The sequence below is a fragment of the Panicum virgatum genome, chromosome 5N (assembly GCF_016808335.1).
Source record: "Panicum virgatum strain AP13 chromosome 5N, P.virgatum_v5, whole genome shotgun sequence".
Taxonomy (NCBI): Eukaryota; Viridiplantae; Streptophyta; class Magnoliopsida; order Poales; family Poaceae; genus Panicum; species Panicum virgatum.
The window spans coordinates 27,429,415-27,445,065 of record NC_053149.1 but is presented as its reverse complement, the minus strand read 5'-3'; the positions used below and the strand labels follow the sequence as shown (position 1 = coordinate 27,445,065).

Below are 15,651 nucleotides of genomic sequence, written 5' to 3'. Positions count from 1 at the left end.
TTACATCGGCCATCATCAGCTAGCAGCTAGCTCTCGTCGGTCGGCCGGCCGGCGCCATGGATCACAACGCTGTGCAGATCCAGATCCCAGCGTCAAGCCAGCAAGAATCTTCCTCCATTCAGGCGGATCCTCCGGCGACGAAGCCACCGCCGGCCGCTGCGCCGAAAGCGGCGGCGCGGCCGGCCCTGTCAAGCGCGTCGGACCTTATGAAGCTCCTGCCGACGGGGACCGTGCTGGCGTTCCAGGCGCTGGCGCCGTCCTTCAGCAACCACGGCGTGTGCCACGCGGCGAACCGGTACCTGGTCCTGTCGCTGGTCGGCGCGTGCGCCGCCTCGTGCGTGCTCCTCTCCTTCACCGACAGCCTCGTCGGCCGCGACGGCAAGCTCTACCACGGCGCGGCCACCTTCGGGGGCTTCTACCCGTTCAACTTCACGGGCGCGCGCGAGGAGCGGGAGGCGACGTTCAAGGACCTGGCCAGGCTCCGGATCACGGCGCTGGACTTCGTGCACGCCTTCTTCTCGGCGCTCGTGTTCCTCGCCGTGGCGCTCGCCGACGCCAGCATCCAGGGGTGCCTGTTCCCGGACGCCGGGCGGGACGTGACGGAGCTGCTGGTGAACCTGCCGCTGGGGGCGGGCTTCCTGTCCAGCATGGTGTTCATGATCTTCCCCACCACCAGGAAGAGCATCGGATACGCGGACATGGCGCCCCACGCGCAGTGACTGACACGCTGCATATCCACGCTTTAATTTAATTTGGCACGCACACAGCATTTGTTTAGTTGTACGTGCGTGCATTGGTAGTAGTCTATATGTCATCTCGGGACAAAAAAATGTTTGCTGATTCAGACCTTCAAAGTTCAAATGCAAGCAGCATGTGAAACAATGAGAAGTTTTACTTATTAAGTTACATGTGCGGGCCCTCGGCCCATGAAATTTCTCGTAGATTGACTGAAACTGGGCTCAATTGTGATAGTGTGGATGGATATGGATTTGGTTGTAATCGAAAAACAGACCCCCTTTAAGGCAATTCGGGCCTCTTATAATATGGCTAGTTTAATGTTTGATTTGAGAGTAAAAGTTTGAGCTATCTGCCAGTGTGTCGGAAATCCAATTCCACCAGCGCGCGCGTTGGTAGGGTCTCGCTAATTTACGGTTGACCGTAGGGAGTCCCTCCTACGGTCGATCTCCCGACCGTTTTTTTTTCTATTTTTAGTAATTTTTTTGTCGTTTTCCGATTTTGGAATTTTTTTTAAGAGAAATTTTGGAGAGTGAAATTTTTTTTACGAAAAAATTTAGAGACAAAAAAAAATTTCAAGCAAAAAAAGGAGAAGCAGGAAAAATTCAAGAAATTATTTTTTGTATTATTAAAAAAATATTCATCCGAAAAAATCAAAGGAAATTCAAAAAAAATGTTGAAAAATTTTTGAAAAAAAATCTGGATCTAGCGCGGCGGCGCCTCCTCCCCACCCCGCCGCCTCCCCGCCGCGGCCCCGGTGCGGGGGGCGCGGATCCGGAGCCCGCGAGCCGCTGCCGCCGCGGATCCGGGGCCGCCGGAGAGAGGCGGAGGTGCCTGCCGCCGCGGTGCTCCCCTCCGTCCGCTCCGCCGCCGCCGCCGCCGCGCCGCTCCCCTCCTTCCGCTGCGCCGCCGCCGCGCCGCTCCCCTCCTTACGCTGCGCCGCCGCCGCTCGCGGAGCCCGCCGTCACGCCTCCCGAGAAGCCCGCCTCCGCGCGCGCTCCCTGAGGGGCGGAGCTCGCCGCCGCCGCCTTGGGCGAGATCCCGGGGGGAGCTCCCCTGCCGCCGCCTCGCCTCGGCGCGCGCTCCCTGAGGGCGCGGAGCTCGCGGAGGAAAGAGAGAGAATGGAAGAGGCGAATGAAAGAGAGAGAGGCAGACGGGAAGGATATTTGTTCGACCAGGGAATGGAGAATAATATCACATGGGTGCCGGGGCCCACCACGTGGGTGCTAGCGCGCGTCGGTGGAGTCGACCGTGAGTTTAGAAACTCACGGTTGACTGTAGAATCAGCTTTGCGGCGTTGGTAGGCTTCCTAGCGCGCGATGAGAAAACGACGCAAGCTGCTTGGGCTTTGCGCGAGTGTCCTGTACTCGCGTATATCTATGAAGTTAGTTAGACAGGTCTACCTTGAGTATGTACGTGAGATTCTCATGCACATGTATTAGTAACAATTTTTTTCTTTTCCTTTTTTCTAAGGTGTTTCTTTGAGTTCTGCTGTTAATCTGAGTTCCATTTTTCAGTATTTTTACTTTCCATTATGTTATCTCTTGAGAAGTTTTTGTTCGATAATATTTCATTGAAATTATGCTAAAAAGTTTAATGTGAAGTTGAATAGTGAACTTATGCGTAAAAATTGTGCGAGAACTTTTCCTAATAATAATATTGTGGGAGTTATGCTAAAAAATATCCTCCAATAAATTTTCTAAATTAAGTTATACATTTAGGTTGTATACCGTGAAAAGTTATGTTAAAGAATATCTTAGAAGTTGATTGAAAGAAGTTATACGTAAAAATTTTGTGTATCATGAAAATTTGCTGAAAAATATTCCTGAGCAGTTGTTTGGAAAAAAAATTATATGTAGAACTTTTGTGTATAATTTATAAGTTCCCAAAACTAGAAAGTTGCGGATGAGAAAAATTTCATAAAAAGGAAATTCATGGAGTGTCGGAGATCGCGCGATGGCAGTCTTCCTAGAGCGCGTCCGCTGATTACCCCACTGTCCGCGCTTATTATGTACTGTACTTCATTCTGTCAGAACTGAAGCACTGCATCCGGGGAAAACGGTGGGGTCCATCGATAATATCCCCAGGTCAAGGCTGTCTAGTTATAGTATCTGCAATATAGTATGTCGATGCATAGAGTCAGATATGTTGTTTGCTATATTTTTTTGGTATAATAGTGTTACTTACTTGCCTAACTTATCTACATCTTTACCTGCAAAAACAGGGTAGTTCCACACTTTCTGAACAACAATGATAGTATTTTATTTGTTCTTTATAATCCATTAATCCCTCAGATTCAGACTGATGATATTGCAGCGTAGCCATTGCAATGCTCCCTTGAGTCCTTGTTGAGGTACGCCTTTGGTATTACAGACACGTATATTTTATCCTAAACCTAACACTGGGGTTACTGTGGTAATTATTTCCACCTTTGCACGCGCGAGTGTAGAGTGCGGAACCGATCGTGGCCTCTCTCGCGGACTGATGGAAAAATTAGGCGTGAGCAGAGTATGAACATGGGGAATTAAGCAGAGTAGCACTAGCTGAAGTGGCAGTGCCCCTACATGACAGTCTGAACCCGGGCATCAGTGTCATGGCCCACGGGCCGACTGGGCCGCGCAGGTACTGTAGCCCGAGCTACTGTAGCATCGCGGGGCTTAGCTCCTTTAGCGCCAGACTGGAAACAGAAAGGGAGTTGAACCAGCTTAAATAGCCGGTCTCTGAGAAGCTAGTAACTCCGGTTCGAACCTTTTGCGCGAAGCGAGGACGAAAGCGCAAGAGAGTTATTTAGCAGGTGTGGTCTACTCAACGTGTAGAGTAGATCTTAGCCGTTATCTCGGACGGGTCGTTACAGGGGTATCAGAGCCATACTCTCGCGGTTTCACGCCACGTACGAACAGAAGTGCGCGTACATGAGCACGTCGGCGCGTGGAAACACATGCCAACAACATGTGGACGGACATACATGGGTTGCTGGCAGTGAACCCACAGACGTGGCACATGGGATCGTTAACACTAGACGTATGGGACGTGGGCCAAGAAAGGTGATCCTGCTCCTTTGTCCCGTATGGGCTCCTTTGTCCCGTATGGATAAGCTGGTTCGACTCGAATCCTAACGGGGGGAGATTGTCACGGCCCATGGGCCGACTGGGCCGCGCGGGTTACTGTAGCACGAGCTACTGTAGCGCCGCGGCACAGGACCTTTAGGAGCTACTGTAGCGCCGCGGCACAGGACCTTTAGTCCCACACTGAAAACAGTGAGGGAGCCGAACCAGCTTAAATAGCCGATCCCTGGGAAGCTAGTAACTCCGGTTCAAACTTTTTGCGCGAAGCGAGGACGAAAGTGCAAGAGAGTTATTTAGCAGGTGTGACCTACTCAACGTGTAGAGTAGATCTTAGCCGTTATCTCAGGCCGGATCGTTACAGGGGTATCAGAGCCATACTCTCGCGGTTTCACGCCACGTACGGGCAGAAGTGCGCGTACATAAGCACATCGGCGCGTGCGTGTGGAAACACAGATGCTAACAGCATGTGGACGGACACACAAGGGCTGCTGACAGTGAACCCACGGATGTGGCACATGGGATCGTTAGCACTAGACGTATGGGACGTGGCCCAAGAGAGGTGATCCTGCTTCTTTGTCCTATATGGGTAAGCTGATTCGATGGGGACGTCGAATCCTAACGGGGGAGATTGTCACGGCCCACGGGCCGACTCGGCCGCGCAGGTCACTGTAGCGTGAGCTACTGTAGCATCGCGGGGCTCAGCTCCTTAGTCCCAGACTGGAAACGGAAAGGGAGTTGAACCAGCTTAAATAGCCGGTCCATGGGGAGCTAGTAACTCCGGTTCGAACCTTTTGCGCGAACCGAGGACGAAAGCGCAAGAGAGTTATTTAGCAGGTGTGGTCTACTCAACGTGTAGAGTAGATCTTAGCCGTTATCTCGGGCCGGGTCGTTACAATCAGCTGCAGGAGTGTCCTCTGTTTTCGGTTCATCACTGAATAGTGAATACGCCGCCGCCGCCAGCCATGCCGCCAGCTGACACCACCGCGAACCGGACACCTTGCTGGCACTGCGCGCCACCTGGATCTATAGTATTAGAACCGGACAGGACCGACGGTTCGATCGGTAAAAAACCGAATCAGTAGGGATGAAAACGGTCGGGAACGCTCAGAAAAACCTCTTAACTATTCCCGTAACTGTATTTTTTGGTCGGAAACGGAAGCGGAAACGGGAAAGTTGGACGGGAAAGGACGAAACGCAAGAGAGTTATTTAGCAGGTGTGGTCTACTCAACGTGTAGAGTAGATCTTAGCCGTTATCTCGGGCCGGGTCGTTACAATCAGATGCAGGAGTGTCCTCTGTTTTCGGTTCATCACTGAATAGTGAATACGCCGCCGCCGCCAGCCATGCCGCCAGCTGGCACCACCGCGAACCGGACACCTTGCTGGCACGCTGCGCGCCACCTGGAGCTATAGTATTAGAACCGGACAGGACCGACGGTTCGATCGTAAAAAACCGAATCAGTAGGGATGAAAACGGTCGGGAACGCTCAGAAAAACCTCTTAACTATTCCCGTAACTGTATTTTTTGGTCGGAAACGGAAGCGGAAACGGGAAAGTTGGACGGGAAAACGAAATCGGTATTACGGGATATCGGGAACGGAATCGATAACTCAAAACAGGAAAATACATACAACCACTTCAAACGTTTAACTCGACAAAATAATTACAAGTATGCGTAAATATCGTATAACTAAGCAACAAAGATAAAGTGGATCATGAATTCACAATTCATGTTGTAACTCATGCACACAATAATTCACGTTTCCAACATAGCCAATACAGCCGACGATGACAAATACGGGAATTCCCGCGGTAATTTTCCCGGCTGAAAACAGGAACCGTGAAAACGGTCGGGAAAACACCCCAACTGTTCCCGTTCACGTTCCTGTTTTCCCGTTTTGTTTTCCCGTTTTTCTATTTTTCTCGTGAAAACGGTTTACGGTCGGTTTAGATGGTAAACGGAGCCGGGACAGGATTTTTCCGTCCCGTTTCCAACCCTACGAATCAGAGACTATAGCAGTTCGGTTCACTTCACGGACCATCTATGCAATCTGATTGGTAAAAACCGGTTGGACCGGCCGGTTTTTTTGGAATCGGTGAACCGGCCGGTTTCAATTGAACCGAACTATTTTTTTTTATGTGCTTCATATGAGCTCCAAATTGGACATAATATGTCCATTTTGATTATATCGAGGAGCTTCGTTGCGCAACTATTTTTTATATGTGCTTCATATAAGCTCCTAATTGAACATATAATATGACCATTTTGATTATTTCCACGAGCTCGTTGCAATGGTGAACATTATTTTAGTATTTGAGGTTGTTTTATAATGGTAAATGTTTAAATTAAACCTTTTCTAATTAAAAAATGCTATGTATATTATCTTTTCATGCATATTTATTTTTGAAATGTCCCGTAAAACAATTCTAGAGCACCAAAACTTATGAAATTTATTAAATTAAGACACATCTTTTGCGGACTTGTGTTGAATTTGTTTATATAATTATGTTATTTGATAGTTTTTTTTACATGTGGTCAACTATATATTGTTAATTATCCATTATAAGGTTCTAAATCGCCGACTAAAATGTTTAGGGGTAAGATACTGCTATGGCGTTTAGTGGGTTATAGCTGGCATTTAGCGGTCTATAGGTAGCTTTATCGGCTGCCCTTCCTAGCGGCTATAGCCATCTATAGCAGAAACTATAGCCGGCTATTTAAAATCTTGATTGTGATGTTGCACCGGTTTGAAAGTATTTGCGAGCGATTCAATTCTACGGCCTGAAACTATTGAACCAGCAGTTCAACTGTTTTTTTATAGTTTTGGACCAGTGAACTAGCGAACCCCTCTACCTAGAGCTAGCTCTGCTGCCTGCTCGTCGAGCACGTCGATCCAACCTTCCTCGCAATCCAGTCGGGGAGGGGGGCACGCCAGGGACTTTCCTCTAAGCTGCGCCATCTAGCATCTCGTTCGGCTCGTCGTTGGACTCCCGACTCTCAGAACGCGGCATCCATCGTGCTTTTGGCGGACACCCACCAAACATTGTCGTCGTCGCCGCCGGCGAATGCCACGAACGGGTGCTCCAGGAGCTGCGCCGCGGCCGACCGATCGGCGGCGTCCCTCGTGAAGAAGCAGGCCAAGAATTCCTTGGCCTCCGCGGACAGCCAGAGTGGCACCTCCAACACGTCCGTGTAGCCGATCCGTGGAGGGCGGCGAGGACGTCGTCCACATCGTCCGATGGGGCGCAGCCGGTGCCCATCTCGACGACCATGCACCCGACTACCCGAGCACCTAGATGTCGGCGGCCGGGCCCTGGTCCTTCCCGCGCGCCACCTCGGGCGCCATGAACGCCGGCATGCTGCCGATCGCACGCCGCGTGGTGCGGGGCACCCGCTCGCATCCGAACACTATTACAAAAATAATTTATAGCAACACTTTGATTTTTTTAGGAACAGACCTAAATTTAACACATTGCTATAAATAATCGTAGACACCGTAGCAATTCACCCGCCCCTAGAAACACCATTTGTAGAGGCGGCTTACCCCCGACCGCTCCTAAAAACGGCGCCCATTGGGGTGAGCCACCCCTATAAATGTCATTTGTAGGGGCAGCTCACACCCCCATCCGCCCCTAAAAAAGGAGCCATTTATAGGGTCGGATGGGAGGTAAGTCACCCCTACAAATGGCATTTTTAGGGGTGGTGGAGTCCCAACCCATCCCTAAAAATATGTGTATAAATTCTGCCTTCTTTCTCCTCCTGACCCCCCATTGTTGGATCGGGAGAGGAGCTCTCCCAACGTCCGAAAAAAGAAAAAAAAGGGGGGAGGTTTTCAACTTGATTCCCATCGAGCTGAGGGCTCTAAGAGGTAAGTTAGCACTTAATCTTGTCATTTCTAAGGTTTTTGTGTGCTTTTTTCTCAAATTGGGCTCTCTTAGCCTCTCACTAGATTTAGATCTCCATGGTTAAGATTAGCCATTTGTGAGACTATTTGCATCAAACTTTTGGATGAAGTTGTGCTATTTTAGTAGGAGAACAATATATGTAAGCATTTGAACTAAATCTATATGTTTTACCCTCATATCTAAGGAAACTATTTACTAGATCTATGGAGGAGGGAGAAGATTAGTTTTTTTCATTTTTTACACACATGCATGAATTTCTTTTAAGATGTAGTGGTATGCGATAATATGTTTTAATTTATGCATGATCTTTGGTTTTAATTTTCTTATTTAGTACTATATATGTAAATTTCTTTTAAGTATTTTTGTATTGTCATTTATAGATTTCACTGAAGACATGAATTTATGAATGTTTTAATCCATTATTTATTTATTTTTATTTTTTTATAGATGAATAGGGCTTGGATGTACAATGCAAACAGGATGGACGCATATTTCCGTAGAGAGCTAGATAAATTCATTAAAGTTGCAGAGAACCACGCAAGAAAGGAGAGCACAATGTTGATACATTGCCTGTGCAGAGTTTATGAGAATTTGAAAGTATTTAGCGAGCCAACTACAATCAGATCGCATGTGATAGTGAGTGGTTTTGTTAAAGACTAAATGATTTGAAAGAAACATGGTGAGGTGGATGTTTCCCCTTCAACGAATAACCCATTGGATGAACTCATACAAGGTGATGATTTCGGCATACAAGGTGATGATTTCGGCAGAATTTTTTATGCTTATTATGATCTTGACAGAGATGATGATGGTGTCCGCGTTCATGATGGAACGGGTGGATTCCATAGTGATGATGTCAATGACAGGCTCATCGATAGTGACAGTAGTGAAGATGAACTTGACGACGGAGATTTTTTGGGCCAGTTGTTGCGCCACACCAAAGCAGAGGTATTGGCTGCTAGTACCAGGGGGTTACCAAACTTTGAGTATGTGAGAAAATCAGCAGAAGAAAATATATATGAGTGATCCAAGGGATGCCCGAAACACTAGACCGTCCAGAGCAACGAGATCTGTTACTTCAGGTTCTGCCATCACCAATGGCTCTAGTGACACAAGAGCCGTCAACTCAGGCACCGCCATCAGTAGCGGCTCCAGTGACACGAGAGCCATCAAGTCAGCCAACAACCTCGGTTTCTCAGAGCAGATCAGTGCTACCTCGAGTTCTGTGGTCTTACCAAAAGAAAAAGGAAGGGTCCGAAATTGTGAATAGATGGCACGCCGCAAACAAGAAGTCTGATGAAAAAGCTAAGAAGGCTAAGTCACAAGAAAAACCACCAACTTCTAGTGACAGTAGAAGCTCGGGCTTTTCTACGCCCCATACGGACACGGTGCACAACAAGGTGCTTGCGGCTGATGGCCTTCCAGACTTAGAAGATGCTCCTCTAGAGTTTCCGTATGGAAAGGACTTGCTACCGAGCTGGATACTATGTGATTGTCCAACTTACATGAAGAGGATGCATAATTGGTACAAGAGGGCATATAGACTTGGGCTGAGAACCCTAGGTGCTTCACACCATCCGGATGTATTCGGACTTAAGGGGCCACAAATCAATAATATCACGTTTGATTTTGAAGACATCCAGCGCATGTTCCACCTCTCACAACTTGGTATCGAAATGGTTCGACTATGGTGCATGTAAGTGCCTCATCGACTTTGTATTACATTCTATAGTATTGTATAAGCATAAATATTAAATGCTATACATTAATTTTACAGGATGCAAACAATGGATGCTATTATTTGTAATTTCAAGGTCCGATACCTTGATCCCGTAGCAATTTGTGAGTCTTTGCATTGCTGGGCCAAAATGGATGAAGGATGACGATGACTATCTGAAGCCATTTGAAACAAAGAAGGCCAAAGATGCGGAATGCAAAAGATTTCACGAACTAACCATGAAGATAATTGCAGCCTACATAGTGCATATGATGGAACAGTGGATAGACATGGATACCATATTTGCGCCATACCACGTCCAGTAAGTCTAATACCAAGAATTCATTGACCTTATTCAATTGTGAGTGAATTTCTTTATCTTCCATATGCACATCTGTCTCTTGTGCCTCTAGAGAAATATGCCTATATAAATTAACAGGTCATACAAGTTCAACGTTCAAAAAGGACTTCCTTAAATTAACAGGTCATACAAGTTCAACGTTCAAAAAGGACTTCCTCGTCCCGCCAACAGAGCAAAGAAAATGACTTATCGCACAAATTTTCCGAGCCACAAGCAACCGGCAGATTCCGTGTACTATGGGTACTACCTGTGCGAGAATGTGAGGCTTGACCCGGAGAAACACGCAGGCCAGCTCCACGAGAGACAACTTCTAAATGTAGTCGATGATTTGTGCCGTTTCATTCTGCACGAAGTGGTCAATGTGAAAGGCAAATTTTTTGACGAAACACAAGACTTAGCAATGAATGATAAATACCTTTCACTTCGTGAGTTGAGTGGCACAAATTCGGGCATGGTTAACGCTAATTTAGCGCCTAGGGGAATGATGGAAAAATATGTATAAGAGCTGAATTGTGATGATGTACTATATTGATATTTATTTTTCATCTATTATGAATTTTATATGCGTAAGTATATTATGTCTAACATATTCGACGTCTCGATCGCGAACGAGCTTGAAGTTAGAACGTTATCATTAATAGATGTATAATAGTGCGAAAGTGACGTATAGATCAAAATTGTGAATTCAAATCCCGTAAACAAAAATGCGAATTCAAAAATTTTGGGTGGGCAGGAAAACTATTTCTAGAGGCGGGTGGGGGGTTCAATCGCCCCTGAAAATGGTTCTGTAGGGGCGGGTGAGCCCCCCACCGGCCCATGCAAATGCATTTTCAGGGGCGGGTGAGCCTCCCACCCGTCCCTGCAAATGCATTTTCAGGGGCGACTCTCGTAACCTGCCTCTGCAAACCGCCATATTTAGCTGCGAAAAGCAGGGGTGGTTATGCCGTCCGCCCCTAAAAATGTATTTTCGCCCGCCTCTACAAACCCTTTCTGTGGTAATGGATGTCCGCGAGCCTGGTGCGCCCATCTGTGCCGATCACCATGTTCCGCGCCTTGACATCCCCGTGCATGACGGACGGACGGAGCGCCCCTAGAGGTACGCTAACCAACACATGAGGCCCCCCATTCCAGGCCACCCCTTCGGCGAGTGACCCGTCGGGGGCATACTCGAGGAAGAGCTGGTAGGAGCCGTCCGCACCCTCGACGCTGCAGCACAGCGCACGACATGCGGCGAGCGCAGCCCCGCTAGCACTCCACGCTCCCACCTTAGCGCCTCCTCCGTGGCTGCTGCCTTGACAGCGAGCGCGAACAGCTCCCCCTCCCCCGACGCGGCGTCCGCCGCAAGGGACACCACTCCAGTGGCCGCTCGCCACGCGACCGCTGCCATGCCATCTTCTTTCTTGCTTTCCCTTGTGGTTGGTTAGTTGCTCGCTAGCTTGCTGCTCCTGCAATGGTTCGTGGCGGTGGTCTTTTCTGCTTGGCCCCGAGCTGGGATTGAGAAGGTGTGGGTGACTCACGAGCAGTGGTGAATCTAGAATTTCTAGTTAGGGTGATCTAATATTTTTTAATATAATAGTAAATTAATTATTTTAATTTTATAATAAAAATATAATTTATAATTTTTTGTCTTCTCAATTCTATTATTATTTATTATATATAGCCATGCCCTCGTGTCTTCCAAATAAATGATAGGCTCATAAACGGAGTGTTTCATTTTCATCATCCACCTTTCACAAATGTGTGCAATCTTGATCAACTTGTATGATTTGTCATCTCCATGAATCCAAAGTTTGATTTTGCAAAATTGATTTTGCAAAATACGTGACACAAGCATGCTTGAATTTCCCCTACCATGAGCTCTACATAAGCAATCTTTAGAAGTAAGATGAAAAGAAGCAATACTTTGGTTAGGATATATACACACCGAGTGACATGGGAGATCGTATGGAGAAGTAAAGTTGTGGTTGGTCTTTGCAAAAATATTTCAAAACCCCAAGTCATATAGCAGGAAAGTGAAGGAGATTGAAGTCAGTACCGTTCCATTCTTCAACCTCCCGAACAATTATGGTAGACACATCAAAATTCACAGGTAAAGGTGAAGTTTAGAATAATTTGTATTAGTCCTAGCCTTTACTCGGGATGAGCAAATGACTAGGTGTGGGGGGAGCTTGTTGGCGGCCTATTTTGACCCATTTTGACAGTCAATTATCGCGCAAAATATGAGATCAAAGGGAATAAATGTTAGCATAGGATAATTTATTGACAAATTCCACAGATGTTGGTATGAAAATGTGTACGGGTGAATTTGGGCCAAACATGCAAGAAATTAGAAAGTACGATCCAAGGCGTGAATTTCCAGCCAGTTAGAAAACAAGCACAAGGATCAAAGAGCCCACTGAACAAACTCACATGAGAAGGAACACAGTCATCATGAACACATCATCAATCCAAGGCAACACCTTCTCAGCCAATAGAGCACGACATGCAGTAGCACATGGATTAGAGTGGCCCACCAGAGGGGGGTTAAACCGACTTAAGACAAGACTTAAGACAAGACCACACACTTGTATTTGACACGTGGTACCTCGAGAGGACCCAACCGCCAAAGGGGAGGCCGATTGGGCCTGGCCCATGGTCGGCCGACCAAAGGTTGGCACCACCGACCTTCCTCTTCCACGTGTTGTCTCCCATGTGGATGACAAACGCGGTTCCAGGTGCCAGAGCTCCAACCCTTGGCTGAGACCCCCTAGTTCACCCCTATAAATATGAGGGGTTGGGGGTAAGAATAGAAACACACCATACCGAGGGACAGGTGGTGTTGAGATATCGCTTGGACAAGCTGGAGGAACAGGTGGATGTGTATTGGAAACAGCGAGCTCACGTAAATTGGTTGGAGAAGGGCGATAAAAATACAAAATTCTTCCATAGTTGGTGTTCGGAGAGGAGAAGGAGAAATAGAATAGGAAAACTTAAAAAGGAGGATGGGGGTTGGGTTGAAGATGAAGTGAAGAAGCAGGATTTTATTTCTAACCACTTTGTGCAGCTTTTCAGGGTTAGGGCGATGGGGATATTCATTCGCTTTTACAAGCTGTGCCCCCCAGTGTTACTGATAACATGAATGAAGATCTGATGAGGGATTTCTCCCCTAAAGAAGTGAAAGCCGTCCTAGACTCTATCGGAGACTTGAAGGCTCCAAGCCCTAACAGTATGCCGGCGCTGTTCTACAAGCATTTCTAGGATACAATTGGTGATCAAGTGATGCAGGAGGTTCTGGCTGTTCTAAATGGTGCCCCGATGTCGGAGTCATGGAACGACACAATTATTGCCTTATTCTTAAGGTGCAGTCGCCAGAGAAGGTAACAGACTTGCATCCTATAAGCCTGTGCAATGTGGTGTATAAGTTGCATTTGAAAGTCCTGGCAAACAGTTTGAAGCTTATCTTGCCTGATATTATATCACCGACTCAGAGTGCGCTTGTCCCTGGACGTTTGATTTCTGACAATATTCTGATAGCTTATGAATTGACACATTTTATGCTAAATAAGAGAACAGGAAGAAGGGGCTGGGCTGCAATTAAATTGGATACGAGTAAAGCGAATCATCGTGTTGAATGGAATTTCTTAGCTGCAATGATGAATAAGATGGGCTTTTGTGAAAATTGTATTCAGCTGGTTATGAAGTGTGTGACCACTGTCAAATATCAGATTAAAGTGAATGGGAATTTGTCAAATGTTTTTGAGCCTGAAAGAGGGTTGAGGCACGGAGATCCTATGTCTCCTTATTTATTACTTCTTTGTGCTGAGGGTTTTTCAGCTTTGTTGTCAAAGGCAGAGGAGGAGGGTATGCTCTCTGGAGTGAAAATTTGCAGGAATGCTCTAAGTATCTCTCACCTATTATTTGCTGATGATTCTTTGATTTTGATTCAGGCGAAAGGGGAGGATGCGACTCAACTCTGAAATATCTTGGAGTTGTATGAACAGTGTTCTGGACAGATGATCAACAAAACCAAATCAGCGATTCTCTTGAGCCCAAACATAGGCGCTTCTGGCAGAAGGAATGTTAAGGACATTTTAGAAGTGGAGAAGGAGACTATGAACGAAAGATATTTGGGGATTCCGGTCCATGTGGGTGTATTTAAAACACAAGTGTTCAGCTACTTAAAGGATAGGGTGTGGAAACACATCCAAGGATTGAAGGAGAAGTTTCTATCACGGGCCAAGAAGAAAATCCTTATCAATGCTATTTGCTCAAGCCATTGCAACCTATGCTATTGGCTGTTTTGATATTACAAAAATGCTTTGTGATCAAATAAGTACCATGATCTGTTGATATTGGTGGAATCAACAGGAAGGCGAGCACAAGAATCACTGGCTGAGTTGGGAGATAATGATTAAGCCCAAGAAGGAGGGCGGGCTTGGCTTTAGAGAATCCATGCCTTTAATATGGCTATGATGTGTAAGCAAGCATGTCGTTTACTGCAGAATCCAAACTCTTTGTGTGCAAAATTGCTGCAAGCAAAGTACTACAATGGTCGTTCCTGCTTAGATACCCAACCGTCTAGGGGTATGTCATATTCATGGCGTAGTATCCTACAGGGTGTTTGTCACACTCTAGGTGTTTAAAAGGCAAAATTAAGTAAATCAAATTAATTTATCACATACATGTGAGAGCAAGAAATTAAATCAAGCACTAAAGGTTAAAATAGATTCAAAGTTTTAAACTCACAAATTGAATAACTCATGTGAGGGTACAAATCATTAAATCAAACTCAATGCATGAAACAAATGTGATACAAAAATAATGGTAGGCTGATTTTAGTATCTTTAGTAACATGTGCCTAATAGTGTTTTCATCCAAAAACAATTCAAAATTGGTTAAATCTTAAAGCCCTTTTATGCAAAATGGTAATTACAATATAGTTTGAAAATGAAAGCTCAAATAAAAAAGTGCATGAAACAAAAGTTGTGGATCTTGAAAAACTACACAAAATTGGTATTCAAAAGTTTTTCATTTGAGGCCAGTAAGATAGAGGAAATTTTAGTTTACACTACGGTCCTTGGAATTTTTTGAAATTACATAAAGGCCCTTAGTGCTATGTTTTTCCCCCTCCTCTCTCTCCGACGCCGTACGCCGCCGGCGGACCTCGTCCGCAGCGCGTGGCTGGCCAACTAGTCCCCCACCCCCAGTTTTCCACCTCCCCTTCCTCCCTGTCGCCAACACAGGCCGACATGCACCCCCGGCCTCGCCCTACGCCGCCACGCCACCCCGCCAGCTTTGCCTGAGCCGCCGCCAGCTAGATAAGCCCGGGCGAGCTCCTCCAAGCCGCGTAGTGCTTCCCTAGGCCCCGCATTCCTTTGCCATTAAGCCTCACGGCCTATAAAGTACTACCCCAGCACTCTCTCACGCGCAAAACGCCGCTCTACGCCGCGAGCTCAGCCTCACTGCCGACGAGCCACCTCTGCCCCTACATTGCCCCTGCTGATGACCCTCACACCTTCGTCGAGCTCTAGTGGAGCTATTGGACTCCCCCGCGCCGGCTCTAGCTCGCCGGAGCCGGGTGTCTTCCTCCGCCTTGCTTGGTCCACCGCCGAGCCACCTCCTCCGACCACCCCGAGCTCCAAAACGGACACCAAAAGGTTCGCCAAGATCTCCTGATCCTCCTCTGCCCCTTAGCCCTCACCACCGGCGACGAGCTTCGTCGGAATCTGGTCGTACTTCCCATGCTCCCGTCGGCCAGGGACCCCATTGCAAGGAATCAAATAGTTTTAGGGTTTTCGGTGTAAGTTTCTAGGGGCTAAAAGGAAAAAGAAACATGAACATTTGAATCTAATGCAGTGAAATTTGAAAATGCCTAGCAAATTGTAGAAAA

General features: G+C 46.9%; 1 protein-coding gene and 1 pseudogene across 1 annotated transcript; one reads left to right on the top strand and one right to left on the bottom strand.

The window, feature by feature from the left end:
• The first annotated feature begins 56 nt into the window (after positions 1 to 56).
• On the top strand, positions 57 to 719 carry LOC120674714 (protein DMP5-like). The gene has a single exon (XM_039955852.1). It carries the CDS (start codon positions 57 to 59, stop codon positions 717 to 719), a length of 663 nt encoding a protein of 220 aa, XP_039811786.1.
• A 6,077-nt stretch (positions 720 to 6,796) lies between these two features.
• Positions 6,797 to 11,169, bottom strand: LOC120674712 (annotated as a pseudogene).
• Between the last annotated feature and the right edge of the window lie 4,482 nt (positions 11,170 to 15,651).